Here is a 16266-nt window from a genome sequence, read left to right on the forward strand (position 1 = left end):
GCCAATTCAATAGCAGGGTAAGCCGATGCAAAGGTCACTCCGGGTGGAGGTCATACCAGGAGGGTCTGAACCTGAAACAGAGAGAGGAGCACAGCCTTTGGAACACTATCTTTGGGGATAGACATGGACTGGAGCTGTATAAAGTGTATATAGCCCTGTCTGAGAGTGCCTTACAAGATATACCCTAAGGGAGGAGTATACAGGCGTTCTGATGGGGAAATACCAGAGGAGGATTTACTTAACGATTGTACTATCTGTTAAAGAGTTCATACAGTTGGATGCTCCTGTGGTTTGAAGTTGAAGAATAAACTGTTTGAGTTTTAAGTTGCTGCCTGTGGAGTGGTCATTTGGATAAAAAGTGAACAGCCTATCTTAAATGCCAGCCTTCTTTCTCACAGATTTGGACCTTAACTTTTGAGTTCCTGGGGAGAAGAGTGCAATCCTACCCACTAACACTTCTTTCCCCAGGTGGAGGCACTGCGCGACATGTGAGTGAGGGTCCGATGGAGTCTGCCCTTCATAGGGGCTCTAGCCCACTCAGACCCCGGACACAGAAGTGCCCAGGCAAAGGGGCGTTACATGAAAAACAGTATATAAAAACAATAAAAGTTCAAATTCTCTTCAAATCAACTTAGCTCGTGCTGTATTTTTCTTTCTTTTTTTTTTTTTTTTTTTTTGCTCCATTCTATAACTCAAAAGTCATAGAGCAAAGACAAACTGGCAATCCAATAGTTTCATGTTCACATAGTGACTTTTATCATCAAAAGGCCCTCTGATGTCGCGTATCATGCCTTGCTTCAGGTTTAAATAGCAAATTGCACAGGAGGAGGTCAGACATGCAGGTCAGACATAATTCATTTGCTTTCCTCCACCGAGAAAAGAAAATAAGGCAATGTAACATTGCTGTACAGTAATTCATGTGTCAGGATTGTATGCTCTGACCTGGAAGTGTTCAAGGTTCAGGTGGATTGCAGCAGAGTGCATGTGAGAGAGGAAGAGAGAGCAGGAGCCTTCAATTAGTGTCTTCTGTATCAAGCCTGCTAGCTAGCTTGGAGTCATAAGTAGCCCTGAAATAGACCTGTGTGTTGAACTCCCAATGACAGTACATTTTACTAGTATTATTATTAGTCATGGAGGAACCAGGAATCTTAGTAAGCTGTGATGCTGAGGTCTGAGGTCATTTCTCCATAGGACACACATCTCTTATTTTATCTGCACTTTGCTCGACTTTTTTGTTTCATAGCACATATGGGGGTAATTCTATAACAGCTTCCGTGCATTTGGTTGTGTGGACTTTAGCATATTTTCTTACTGTTTGCAGTATTTTCACTTTGAAGATTACCCCAGGGAATTTTGACGCACAAAAATTGCTTTCCGGCTTACATTACACACATGCATCTGAATTTTCAAACGTGTATGTGCAAATGCAAACCATCCTGAACACTCCCATCATGTCTTTGCTAGTCCAGGTAAGATTATATGTGACCGGGCTGTATGCACATAACTTTACTCATGATGGGCCAGATTTTATATATGGTGCCTAAAACGAATGTGCGGTAAGAAATTATGCCTAAGTGTATTCTAAATACTGTGCGTCATCTACGTGTGGTATTTAGAATACGCTTAGGCGTAGTTTATGCAACTGAATCTATGTGCATCCATTTACGCCAGCGAAATGTTGGTGTAAATCCCTGTGCATAGAATTACGCGCACTGGCCCATATTTTATAACAACGTGCTTAGATTTTGGCATGCCCATGAAATGCCCATTTCCATTACCTTAACCATGCCCCTTTTTGCCTGTGTGTGTTAGAATTTAGGTGCAGTACATTATAGAATATGCTTAGCAATGTACGCGTGTAAATTCTAATTTTTACCAATGAAAGTGCTCCTTATTGCTTGTTAAGAGCTATTAACAACACTTAACACCTTGTTAAAACAATTAATTCATGTGTAGTTATAAAATGTGCCTGGATTTATATGCAGAATCACATGTAACTCTAGGCAGGCTATATAGAATCTGGGGGGATGGGGCAATTTTATAAAGATACTCAGCAGCAAAGTCCTATTTTACTTGTGGAAAAGAACTTTTATAAAATTAGCCCATGGTATAGAGTCATTAAAGTACATACACCCCTGGATTCTATATTTGGCACCCAAAATTGAGCATTGATACTTGGATGCCGATAGAAGATGTGCAACCTACTAAACTGGCTAATGAGTCAATTAATGTCAATACCTGGGAGCTAATCGGACCTAATTGGCACCAATTTGGATTTCTGTGCTCATCTTCCTATACACTATACTATAACAATGTGCACCCAAATTGGGCAGTGGGAATTACACCTTGTTGCAGCAGGCATAAGTCCTGGCATCCAAATTTGTGTGCCGAAATCAGAACTCGATGCTACTCTATAACGGGCACTCATCTTTCATTGTCCTGCTGTGCACTGAATTTTTATGCCAATTTTTGAGCTGAGTAAGCGGAAGTCAGTGCAATGACAAATCTTCACCAGGAAAAGGTGGGAAAACCTCCTGGTCTCTGTGCTGGCCAAATTACCTGGAGGTTTTTCCGCCAATTCCTAGTGAAGACCTGTCATTGCATTTGATTGCTGTTTACTCAGCACCTCATTTTTCTAAGCCACGTAGATGCCTACGCATGTCCAATGCATGTCAATTTGGAGTTTCTAAGTCAATGGCTGGCGGTAAGGTCTCAGACCCAAAATGGATGCGCCCCAATTTTTATTTTGCCGCACGTCCATTTTCAGTAAAAAGGTATTTTTTACAGGAATGCTGAAAATGAAATCTGCGTGCGCCTTAAACACGTGCATACAGTAGCGCAGCCAATTTTTCAGCGCACCATAGTAAAAGGACCCCATAGTGTTCCTCTGTGCATGGGACCCTTGAGGCAGGCAGTTTCCCACTGAAACACGGTCCCGTGGCAGGTCCTTTTATGTGAGGTGCTTTCTTCAATAAATATAATATATCTACGATTGGCTCCTGGAGGGTTTTGGTCCACGCCTACTTCTCTGTGTTCGCAAGCATGAAGTATGCATGCAGTTTATAAAATGTGCATATATATGCATACTTCACTAAAATACATTTACACCTACTTTTAAGCAGATATAAATGTGTGTGAGTGCATTTTAGCTGTGATTTATGTAGGTGTAGTGAGGTATAATGAGAAATAGGAACTTAAGGGGCAATGTTTCCTTTAAGCTGAGAAGAGTCCTCCACCTATAGTCCTGCCTGTGGAGGGCGCTGTTTCACTATCACATTTCCAACAGTGAGAGACTGGCAAGCTCTGCAAGACTTCCATGGAACACTATTGAAGCAGCATCTCCCACTGGTAGCAGGGCAGTTGGAGGACTCCCGCTCAGCTCAGAGGAAAAGTGTTATTGGGCAATTGATGCCTCCATTTAGGGGTCCTGAGGCTGCGCGGTGGGAGCCTGTTTTATAATGGTGCCTGGACATTCTGTTTCCTTTACAGAATACTAGCGCTATATTTATGCATCCATATGCACACTTGGTATAACTGGGGATTAAGGGGGCAACGCACCCACCAAATCCCTCTAGTACAGTGCTGCTCATTAGCAGTTGTTTACCAAATACTAAATATACTTGGTAGCAGGTATCACTGCCATCATCATTCTTTTAGTACTCCTTTTCTGAAATAGGAAATAAACATCTATGACCTTACCACGCCCTTGTCCCATCCAAAACATGCTCAGACCATGCCTCTTGCCATTTGCAAGCACTTGGTTTGATAAGTACATATTCCAACTTTGTAGAACGGGTGCATAGACCTTTATGCAAGATAAATGTTTAAGTGTCAGTTTGTGTATGTGTCATATGCAAAAGGGCTTGTAAAACGAGGGCCAAAATGAAAAATCCCATGAACATTGGATCAAAATCAAAATTTTTACCCTGCACACCCCTATTCCGTTTCAACAGTGGCTTTGCAATTCTTGAAAGCTGTAATTGAAAGATGCTGGAGCTTGTTCACTGTACTCCATTAGATCTTCCCCCACATTGTCCTGAAGCAGCAGCCTCCTCAGTAGATGCTGCACTGTGTAGTCACCCATCCCCCCCAATCCCTTCTTCCTTAGTTCTCTGATGGGCAGATGATCAGAAGCAAACGCAGACGCTAGAGGTTGTTAGCGCCACACTAGCACCTGCGTTTGCTACTGCCCCATGATCACAGCCCCCGAGCTCCCTTATATGGTGTGAAGCCCTGTCCAGCGCATCCCAGGATGCACTGGGCAGGGCTAGGTACCGTCATTTTTGAGACGTGCCGATCGATGGAAGAGGAGGGAGGCCACCTCCCTCCTCCTCCGAAGGTAGGGGGGTGGGGAAGGGCCACCAGGGACATCTGAGGGGATACTGGGGGGATTAGGGGGGCTAGAGACCCACTGGATTTCCAGACGCCCCGAACTTATGTCGGGGGGGGGGGGGGTTGGGGGGGACAGGAGGTTCGCTGGACCTCCAGCCCCCATTTCGCTTGGCTTGGGGGTAGTAGGGGTCTGGTGGTCCCATGGACCTCCAGCCCCTGTGTTTGACAGGTCTGGGCTCAGGCACAATCCTCCTGCACTTGTACCCTTTGATCAAAGAATAGCGTGCTTAAATTTGCATGTTTTATCTCTGATCATAGGGACAGTAAAGCACTGTTCCAGTGCTATTTTTAGAGCGCTGTTTGGAACAGCATGGGGCTTTCAATCATCTGCCTGTGAGTGTCCCACTCTAGTATGTAGGTGGCTGATCCATTGCAATTTTTGCTATAGCTTGTCATCTCCAGATGGTATGGACCTGGCTGCTGGAGTGTCCCTGTTTTATCTCTCAGGTAAGTCTTCCAAGCTCTCATTTCATATCAGTAATAAGGTGATGTTTTTTCTATAACTAAAACAATGTCTTCCTTTGGTAATTTATTATGAATTGTGGTGGCACAAAGTTGATATGGGTTTCTATATTAGGTCAATATTCAAAATGATTTAAGCAGGCAGGAGAGGCTTCTGCTTGCTCAGAATCATGCTGAGGAGGCTGGCTGCTAACATTCAGAAGTTCTTAACTGGGCAGAGCCGCTGAATATCAACACTAAAAGGCCATCTTGAAACAGGGCTGGAGAGGGGCTTTAACAGGGATGGAGGGGGAGTCAGTATTTATGTGGGTGCTGGCAATATTCAGTGCCGGTGCCTTCTTAGCTAAGTAGGCAGAGGAGCATACAGAAAGCAGTTCTAGCTACACCTGCTTAACTATGCAGGTATCGGCAGTGAATGTCAGCCGGCACCCACCTAGCTTTTGGGTATAGACCTGTACCTTGTATTGTTCTCCCCTCCCTCCCAGCCCCACCAACAGAACCTTACCCCCTCTTGGATCTCCTGAAGCATCAAAGTTCTCCATAACAGGACCTTACTCCCCCAACTGTAACCTCCTTCCAAGTTCTGAGGAGGCCCTTAGGGTCCACCTTTACTTCCATGATGAGCCAGTGGGTGATAGTGAGCCAGCATTAAATATCCAGGCTTAATTTAGCAGCCACCATCAGCACTTAAAAAAACATTGACCGCCACCAGATTGACTGGTATATTTTAACTTATCCAGTATGGTAACTAACTTTTTCTGTTGTTTTGAATTAAAAAAAAAAATCAACCCAAATGTCCACCCTAAATTCTTAACTCATGAAGCACAGTTTTGCTTTCTCTACTGCAGTATTAGGTCCAAGAATCCTACAATGTTTTTGGAAATGGGAACTGCAAATGAAAACTGAACGAAAATGCTTCTGTGGAAAATAGTAATCTGGTCACACACACGTTACAGAAAATGAAGACAGAATCCGAGATGTATCAGAGGGCTGCAGTTTTCTAGTTGAGTCCACACTTTTAAGTCTGCTTTGCCCTCCACAGTATAGTAATATACATGTTTGTGATACATAAAGAATTGGGAACTTCATTTATATGCACAAGAGGAAGAGCTTGGGAAGGTACGCTAAACCATAATGCTTTGTTCAGTATCTGTGGTGCTGCTTTGAGTGAGTATTTTTCAGCTATGCCATTCTTGGGATGTTCACCTCATTGCTACTGGCCTCTATTTTATAACCACGGGCTAAGTTATTATTCTTTTCTATGATGTGGATTTTCCTGCTGGTAATTGGGCAGAAACCCACTACATTCAATTTATTTAGGCATTCAGTTCAACCTGTGTGGTTCAGATTTGAGAGGCATTTGTTTTATCATCAAATATGTTCAAGCCTCTCAGTAAAGAGCTTCAAGCCATACACTAACTGATGGAGAATGACCCAAGATAGTTATCTATGAGAAGGTAAAAAAAATACTGACCTGAAACAGGGTTGGGGATTGTGGGCAAAACATGTTCTAAGGAAGAAAACATTAAAAACGGAGAAATGAAAAGGGTAAATTATATAATAAGTCTTTGCAATGTGCCATATGAACAGCAATGATGAATTCAGAAGGTAATTGATCCTGAAATATGACTGGTTAAGAGGGATAATTAACTGTAGTATATTATTTCACTTGCATGAACACCAAATTATACTTTTCCTGCTGGTGTCTACATGCCTTTCTGAATGTGGAAATGGAAGTACAGTCTTGATGAATTTTTTGGACCCTCTTGGACAATAGTCCCTGCATGTACATTAAGGAGGTAATGTTATAATTTGCTGCCTAGTTTTAGGTGCTAAGAACATGCATAAATGCTGGTATTATAATCATTTATGTGTGTAAATGGCCTCATAAACTATCAATTGGTGTGAAAGTACACGTGTAAGTTTCATGGCTATAAAAATTGATGTCAGTGTGGCAGTGTCACTAAAAAGCTGCAGAGGAAGTCCCTTAAGAGTACGGTTCATTTACATTGGTGAGTCATGGGAAGTTCTCATATACCCAATGTGCTGCACCTGTTCTATGGATTTTGGAGGGTAATTTTATGAGGGCACCTATTTAGGTGCTATTTTGTAAAGATGCATGGAAGGAAATTTTTGAAAAAACATACAAGTCAGAATCGATATGTTCTACTCACAACATCTAAAAACCACATCCACTACACAGCTATTCTCAAACAGGAACTATGTCCAGATTTCCTGTTTGAAAATATGTAAGAAGGATGTCCTTACACTAGAGATGTTCATCCTAAACAACCATTTTACAAACTGTGCTGTTTAAATTATAAACAGGGGGAGAAAAGGCACAGGGATGTCTGTCTGGCTGCAGTCTTAGAAAACCGCCACATAGATACCCTTGCAGAACAAAGGAGTAGCCTTGCAGTTAGTGCAGTGGACTGTAAAGCAAGGGGCAATTCCTAACTTTTTTTTTTTTTTGTAAACGTGATCCATCCAGGACCTGAAAAATACCTACAGTACCTGCATACATACCATTTTGATAGTTTTCAGGCTTGCATGTGTCTCATCTTTAGATAGAATATCACAGGCAGAAGTGCACATATATCCAAATAATTGGCAGTTAATGTCAACTGGATCTCAAGATCACGCTCAAAACTTAGCGCACAAATTTTGGTGACCATTATAGAATTTGGAGGTAAGCCACTTGGACTGATAAACTTTCAATAGCTTCCTTTCATAGCAGGTTAATGAAATGATACATTTCTATGAGCAAAACTGATGAACTCTTGGCACATGGCCAATCACAGTATTAGATTTCACTTGTAATATTCTTCTATTTTGTCAGTTTGTCCACTTGTCCTGTATGCATTTTAATATGATATTCTATATACTGTGTTACTTGTGTGCAGCATTAAACTGAGTGTAGCATTCATGTTCACAGATTATCAAGAAACTATGATCAAGTTGCTGAGGACTATCGCATATTTGGTTTCTCTTAGAGATAACGCCCACTGGATAGAAGTATTGCTGCTCTAGGACAACCAACTCCAATTCTCAGTTCTGATAGCAGCAAATTACTTTAAAATCATAGTTTGAGAGACAAGGCAGGGCTTTTGTTTTTTTCTTTATTCTTACCATACATTGTTTCCTTGCTCCAACTTCATTTCAGAGCTTAAATAATTTCATGTTAGCTGTGGTGACATACCGGAGCTGGATGATACATATGACTAATACCCATAAGTTGTAACTTCTATTTATGCAGTAATAAAATAACATTATTTGTTTAAGACCTTTTCTCCTCCATATCAGAACATCTGGTTATATAGTGGCTCTGCACAGCATGTCAGCTGCTGATGACTAGCCAAGCTGAAAGAGACGGCTGTCGAGAAAATGTGATGAAGAGTTGGTTGGAGCCTTGTCATGCTCAAATATTTCTAATGCCAAAGAAAGGGGTTTAAATTCACTTAGGCATGGATCCACAGAGATATTCAGCTATTTAACCAGACAGATGGACAACATGTTTGAAGAAATACCTCTGATTGTATTGTGTACCCAGTAAGAAATGGAGCTTGAATTTTTATTCTTAAAAGTCGTAGTTAAGCATAAGTGGTTTGTGTGCTAACTGTATACTATGTCCATTCATTCCATATAGGTTAATGTGCTATATTGCACCCTGTTTACTAAGCTGTGTTATAGGCGTGTTAGCAGTTTTAATGCACGTTACCCGTGTACGCGTGTCAACCATGTACACGCCTACAATATTTCCCTATAGGCGCCTACATGGTTTAGTCTTTAAATTGTGGCCTATAAATGAATCTTGATGTCACTAATATCCAAGCAGTTCAACTGACTGACATGAATGTTAACAAGCAAAAGATGACAAAAAAGAACTTGAAGTAGGACATATCTTATGTCTGTCCAAAATCTTCCATGAAATATGTAGACAACCAGATAAAAGGTTATGATGCACAATGGAGCCTGACCCGCCATCATAACCTTTCATCTGGTTGTCTACATATTTTATGGGAGATTTTGGCCAGACATGAGTCATCTTTTGCTTATTAGCATTGATAAGTCAGTCAGTGAAACTGCCTAGATATTGGTGACATCAAGATTCATTTATAGGCCACAATTTAAAGATGTTAGACTAAAAGACTTTATAGGACTCTTTATGTAGGATAATGGGATGGTGGATGGCTCTCTATTGAGGGTACCTGGTTCTGAGCACATATCACAATTTATAACAAAGGTTTTTTGTCTTTTTAGTTTTTTTGGTTTACTTTGTGAAGAAGTAACCAATCTTTTTTTTTAATTTTTATATACATTGAGATCAGGATTTAAAAGTTTTTTTCCCATTTTTTGTTTATGAATATTTACTGTGGATATTCCAAAAACCTGACTGCCTGGATGTGTCTCAAGGACTGGGTTGAGAATCCTGGTACTAAGATATTTTCGGAAATAGTAGTTAAGTTCATCAGCTATTAGATTTCTATGTCAGCGTCAGTTTGTCATAATGGGGAAGATTCTATACAGTGGGGGAAATAAGTATTTGATCCCTTGCTGATTTTGTAAGTTTGCCCACTGACAAAGACATGAGCAGCCCATAATTGAAGGGTAGGTTATTGGTAACAGTGAGAGATAGCACATCACAAATTAAATCCGGAAAATCACATTGTGGAAAGTATATGAATTTATTTGCATTCTGCAGAGGGAAATAAGTATTTAATCCCTCTGGCAAACAAGACCTAATACTTGGTGGCAAAACCCTTGTTGGCAAGCACAGCGGTCAGACGTCTTCTGTAGTTGATGATGAGGTTTGCACACATGTCAGGAGGAATTTTGGTCCACTCCTCTTTGCAGATCATCTCTAAATCATTAAGAGTTCTGGGCTGTCGCTTGGCAACTCGCAGCTTCAGCTCCCTCCATAAGTTTTCAATGGGATTAAGGTCTGGTGACTGGCTAGGCCACTCCATGACCCTAATGTGCTTCTTCCTGAGCCACTCCTTTGTTGCCTTGGCTGTATGTTTTGGGTCATTGTCGTGCTGGAAGACCCAGCCACGACCCATTTTTAAGGCCCTGGCGGAGGGAAGGAGGTTGTCACTCAGAATTGTACGGTACATGGCCCCATCCATTCTCCCATTGATGCGGTGAAGTAGTCCTGTGCCCTTAGCAGAGAAACACCCCCAAAACATAACATTTCCACCTCCATGCTTGACAGTGGGGACGGTGTTCTTTGGGTCATAGGCAGCATTTCTCTTCCTCCAAACACGGCGAGTTGAGTTCATGCCAAAGAGCTCAATTTTTGTCTCATCTGACCACAGTACCTTCTCCCAATCACTCTCGGCATCATCCAGGTGTTCACTGGCAAACTTCAGACGGGCCGTCACATGTGCCTTCCGGAGCAGGGGGACCTTGCGGGCACTGCAGGATTGCAATCCGTTATGTCGTAATGTGTTACCAATGGTTTTCGTGGTGACAGTGGTCCCAGCTGCCTTGAGATCATTGACAAGTTCCCCCCTTGTAGTTGTAGGCTGATTTCTAACCTTCCTCATGATCAAGGATACCCCACGAGGTGAGATTTTGCGTGGAGCCCCAGATCTTTGTCGATTGACAGTCATTTTGTACTTCTTCCATTTTCTTACTATGGCACCAACAGTTGTCTCCTTCTCGCCCAGCGTCTTACTGATGGTTTTGTAGCCCATTCCAGCCTTGTGCAGGTGTATGATCTTGTCCCTGACATCCTTAGACAGCTCCTTGCTCTTGGCCATTTTGTAGAGGTTAGAGTCTGACTGATTCACTGAGTCTGTGGACAGGTGTCTTTCATACAGGTGACCATTGCCGACAGCTGTCTGTCATGCAGGTAACGAGTTGATTTGGAGCATCTACCTGGTCTGTAGGGGCCAGATCTCTTACTGGTTGGTGGGGGATCAAATACTTATTTCCCTCTGCAGAATGCAAATAAATTCATATACTTTCCACAATGTGATTTTCCGGATTTAATTTGTGATGTGCTATCTCTCACTGTTACCAATAACCTACCCTTCAATTATGGGCTGCTCATGTCTTTGTCAGTGGGCAAACTTACAAAATCAGCAAGGGATCAAATACTTATTTCCCCCACTGTATATGGCGCCTAAAAAAATTGGTGCTGAAATTAGTGCCGACTAAGCGTATTTTATAATCGGTGCCTAGGTTTAGGCGCTGTTTACAGAATATGCTTAGTTGCTATTTCAGCGCCTAAATCTTCGTGCAACCATTTACACCAAAGAAAATGTGGCATAAATCCAAGTGTGTAGATTTAGGTGCACAAGGCCATAGTCTATAACTAGGCGAGTATATTTTGGAGCACTTGTGAAACACCCATTTCCCCACCCATAACCTTGCCCCTTTTTGCCTGCACACATTAGAACTTCGGTGCACATCATTACAGAATACGCTTAGCGATCGTGTGCCTAAATTCTAATCAGTGCCAATTAGTGCTTATTATTGCTTGTTAAGTGCTGTTATCAGCGCTCATTAGCTTGTTAAACGTCTTCAGTTGCGTACATTGTTGTAGAATCTGCACCGATCTCTAGGCGTGCTATATAGAATCCGGGGGAATATGCCTGCAGGATTTATCAGACTATGTATCTAATACACTATTCATGTGTATGTTTATGGTCACCAGCTGAATTCTGCCTGAAAAATGTGACACCCATACAATTACCTATGGACCAATTCATATAGCCCTGGTGTAAGAATATGGATGCAAAATCACTATATCAGTGTGGAAGAACCTCTGCATACTTTTAATTTTTAAAATGTGTGTGCCTATTCTACACACATATTAGCACCATCCTGTGAGATGGTGCAGATCTATGTATATCCAAGTTGAGCTTCCATAGCGACCTCCCTCCCATTTGATGGTAATCTTTTTTGGGCACTCAAACTCTTCCAGACAGTGGCCTCCTGCCCAATTCACAGAACATGATGGATGTCCCACTGATCCCCTCCTTCCTGCCAGATTGGTAGATACTAGCCCTCCTCCCCTTCTGAACTCTTCTTCCATCCACCATCCCCTAATGGTATCAACATCTATAATTCCAGAGGGTCGCAATCTGCATGAGCCCGCCTATCATCACTACTACTCACTGTTGAATGGTGCTATCTACTGGTGCTTTACCACTGTATATGAGCCGAAGTGAGCAGAAGTGCATGCAGAAAGTCCCTTGCATCCATCCTTCTGCTGAACACTTTATAATCTAAGTGCTGATTTTGGAAAAGAAGTGGATAGGATCAGGGGCCAGATGGGCATTTCTGGTCTGGATGGGAGATACTGTGGGGAATCAGGGGAAGTTGATTATCTATTGAACGGGGTGGGGGGGACTGAAGGGAACATATGTTTACTTGTCAATCAAGTTGGAGGAAGCACTCTCTTTTTACAAAGACACTCAGCAGCTAGATATCAGACTAAACTCTACCTGACTAAGTAGATTTAGAATAATCAGGCATAATTTAAATGGCTAGATTATGGATAAAACCAATTCTAAAGCTAGCAATCTAAAAAGAGTCAGATATTTTAGCCACTTTGCAGCTTTTTGAAAACTGCACGCAAAGAGCTTGTTTTCAAAAGACTTTCAACAACTAAATAAAAAAGGAAACAAGATCTACCATTGTTAACACAAGGGCTGGGTTCACTAAATGGTGCTGAAAAGTTGGTGTCAGGAAAAATTTATGCTCAGCGCTATTCTATAAAGGACTCTCCGGGCTGAGTGTTCTTTACAGAATAGCACTCAGCTTAGCGCGCATTCTGGCGTCCAACTTTGGGCACCAACTAACACCTGGTATAAGTCCTGGTGCTCAACTTGGATGTGCAGCCCTCAAATTCTATAACACTGATTTTTTGGAACTCCCCGGACCCTTCAATGCCCCTCCCATAACCACACCCACTTCTGAGGATTTGGGTATGAATCTTTCTAGAATCGCATGCAACCAAATCCACACGCAAATCCAAATTACAGCCAATTTACATCAATAGTTGGTTGTTAACAGCCATTTATAAAATGCAGATTTCAGGACTGCATGCAATTTTGGACACCAATTATAGAATCTGGGGGCCTACTTGTTGGGTCTATGACTGCATAGCAATTAAGGCCCAGAAGCCTACAATATGTAATGAAATATGCACTCAAACATATCAGAAAAGAAAGAATACCATTATAATTTAAGCTCTATAGTTCTATAGTAATTGGTATATTTGTGATGTGTGCCTAGTCACTGATCAATACAATGTATTTTTGTGGAAAGCCACATGTGTCACACTTGCACAGTTACCTTGGTAATGTGGTGTCCCTGAGTTCCCATTTCTATAATCTTAATATACAAAATATACACCAGGAATGCGCTGAAATCCTACTTCCTGTGGGTATTTGTGGACACCATACACTTACTACACTCAGTAACAAAAAAGATCATTTCTCTTCCTTCTGATCTCATATCAGAGTCTATACTCACTGAAAAGGTATATGCTGGTGTTCGTGATTCCCAGCTTGTTGGTTGCCACACAGGTGTAGTTGCCATAGTGTTCCTCGGTGACATTGGCGACCACCAGGATGGATTGACTCCCGATGCTCTTGATCTCCATGCCCTGGGCATTGTTTATCCTGAGAATCCAAGAGAAGAAGTGGCCAGGCAAATGAGATTAATCACATTCAGCAAAACTGCTCACTTCAAAAGAAGGTTATACATTGCAAGAGGTGAAAATTGATTCTCCTCTTTCTATAACAAGTCTCTTAACACATAAATGCGAGGGAGCCTACACGTTGATGGTGCATGGGTGGGTCTCCCAGATATGTGTGTAACTTACAGAATACTGCACGCTGCTGCCACATTTAGGTGCCAGCAGTTACACCTGCCATAGACATGGCCTACATTTTGCTACACCAATGCGGACTTATGCTAGTATTCTATAACTGAATCTGGGCACACAGACACGACCATAAAATTATCACTCAGTGTGTGACATTGGTCTGCCCAAACTGTGGTGCTCAGTTATAGAATTATCCCCGATGTGTCTATAATAGGGATGCCCACCATACATGGGCATAGCTCTCATGAGCAGTGGCCAAGCATACTATGCAATAAAGTGAACTGAAATAAAAGTACATATTGGACATATGAATGAAGACAATCAGTAATAAATAAATATGACAAAACATATTAAGCAAAATTTCCCATTAGATTGTTTGGGGCATGACACTTAGCAAGTACGGGCTTGATAGAACTTTGATAAGGTTTCCAAAAGCAGTCTTGGTGACCACATCATCAGGCAACCAAGAATGAACATGGATAATATATCTTTGCGTAAAATGAACCTCCTTGGTATGCAATTTATGTCTTCCATGTTGAATGTGGATAGCCTGAAAATCCCCCAGTCTGTGTGCACACCAAGGACAGCTTTAGAAAACCTTATCAAAAGATGACTGTTTAGAATTTAGATTTTATTATTTATCTGCCCTTATCCAGGCCTGTGCCTGTTAAATGTCACCTCCCTTTATGCCTGTGAGTTGCATTGGGGGTGGGGAGTAGGGGGTGTTAAACTGCAGTACTTTTTTCATTATTTGTCTGTCTTTGATCTATCATTTGTTTTGCTTTGGTATTGAGAACTGTTTTTTGTGTCTTCCCTTAGACCTTGAATTTATTTATTGGTTGAAGCATTCTTAAGCCTACATAGTCCCTTGTTTACTTGGAAGTAATTCCATAAAGGGGAGCCTATTTTTTTGGCAAGAAAAATGTGTCTATTTGGAGCCTATTCCATGAGGAAAAGTAGGTGCCTACTTTTCTATTCTATTCCCTTTGTTTATAGCCTGCTAATATCCTTTTAGAATCTAAGCGGGTTACAGGATTGCCACATATAACATTGAAATTCAAACACTGAATGATTGCTCAAATAATTCTGTTTTCAAAACCTTCCTAAATAATGTGTAATCCGCTATTGCAAGATGTTGTAAGGAAAGTGAATTTCACAGTTTAATTGACAAATAACTAAATGCAGAATCAAAATAGCATTTAAATCAAATCTTATTAACTGCCGGAAATGCTAAATCTAGTACATAATATTTGCATTTAGATCGTGATAAATTTGGATAGGAAATCAAGGAAATATGATCTAATGGACATCTGCCATAAAAAATCTTATGACCCAGACAAATCAGCTTAAAATCTATTCTGGCAGTCACCGGCAACCAATGCAACTCCCTAAGCAATGGTGTCACATGATTGTTCTTTTTTTTTAATAGAATTCTAGTGTAATAGAGTAAAAATGCACCTATATTTTAGGTATGATCACTTAGGGCTAGATGCACTAAACTTAACGAGCCCTTAACGAGCAAGTACTAAACCCTGGCATGCACTAAAGACTTTTTTCTGACGACAGTAGCAGCTAACGAAAACAGAATGCAGATGAGCAAATTGTGCAGAAACCCTATTGTAATGAGATGCACTAACCTTTTCCGATTGCCTTAACGGTGGAAAACGCCGGAAAATCTAACGAGAGGTCTTACCTCTCATTGGGGCAGCGCTGGATTTAAAAAACTGCTATAAAAGTAACAACAACAAAAAAAAATTGCTCCGCTTCAAAAAAGCCTTCCATTTTGGCCGGTTTTAAATCAGCTGATATTGGAGAGTGCAGTTGAAAGCGTCCATCACAAAAAAAGCCTTCCATTTTGGCCAGTTTTCAATCAGCTGGTATCAGAAAGTGCAGTTGAAAGCGTCCATCACAAAAATAGCCTTCCATTTTGGCCATTATTCACACCCAAATAATAAAAACGTCCTTTTTGGCCGTGCTTCACTCAGCTGAGAAACCTGGAAGTCTCTGAGCCAATCACAGGAGGGATGTTACGAACGGAAAGGAAGCCAGCGCCAGCCAGCCAGAGAACGTTCAGGTACAAATCAAGGGGAGGAGAGAATCGCGGGACAAGGGGAGGGAGGGAGGAAGGGGAGGGGAGGGCAGGGCATAGGAGAATTGATGGACATGGATGGGATGGAAGGACAGTAGAAAAGAGCATCGCGGGACACGGATGGGAGGGCAGGGAAGAGGAGAATCGCTGGACATGGAGGGGAGGGGAGGGAAGAATTGCTGGACATGGAGGGGAGGGCAGGGGAGAGAGAAAAAAAAAGCTTACATGACAGCCTTCCTAGGGCCCATTTCATTATTGAGGAAACGGGCATGGTTCCACTAGTATTGGCATAAGTTGGCACTGGTGTGGCCATGTTTAAGCACACCCTCGTACTCCATGCCAATGGCAGGTGCAAATTGGCATGCCTATGTCCGACAAGTGCTACATAATTCATAGTATTCTATAAACTCACGTCCAACGTGTGTCAGATTGGAACTACTGTCCGACTACCACGTGCTGGCCAGGCAGTAATTCCATTTTT

General features: G+C 41.8%; 1 protein-coding gene across 2 annotated transcripts in view; it reads right to left on the reverse strand.

The window, feature by feature from the left end:
- LSAMP (limbic system associated membrane protein) overlaps positions 1-16266 on the reverse strand; it is a 1187184-nt gene that overhangs the window by 107476 nt on the left and 1063442 nt on the right. For both annotated transcript variants that reach the window (XM_030203921.1, XM_030203920.1), the window contains exon 6: positions 13342-13490. In XM_030203921.1, coding sequence (XP_030059781.1) covers positions 13342-13490 — 149 coding nt within the window. The remainder of the gene's footprint in view (positions 1-13341; positions 13491-16266) is intronic.

Source organism: Microcaecilia unicolor, chromosome 5 (assembly GCF_901765095.1).
Source record: "Microcaecilia unicolor chromosome 5, aMicUni1.1, whole genome shotgun sequence".
In the NCBI taxonomy this organism is placed as follows: domain Eukaryota; kingdom Metazoa; phylum Chordata; class Amphibia; order Gymnophiona; family Siphonopidae; genus Microcaecilia; species Microcaecilia unicolor.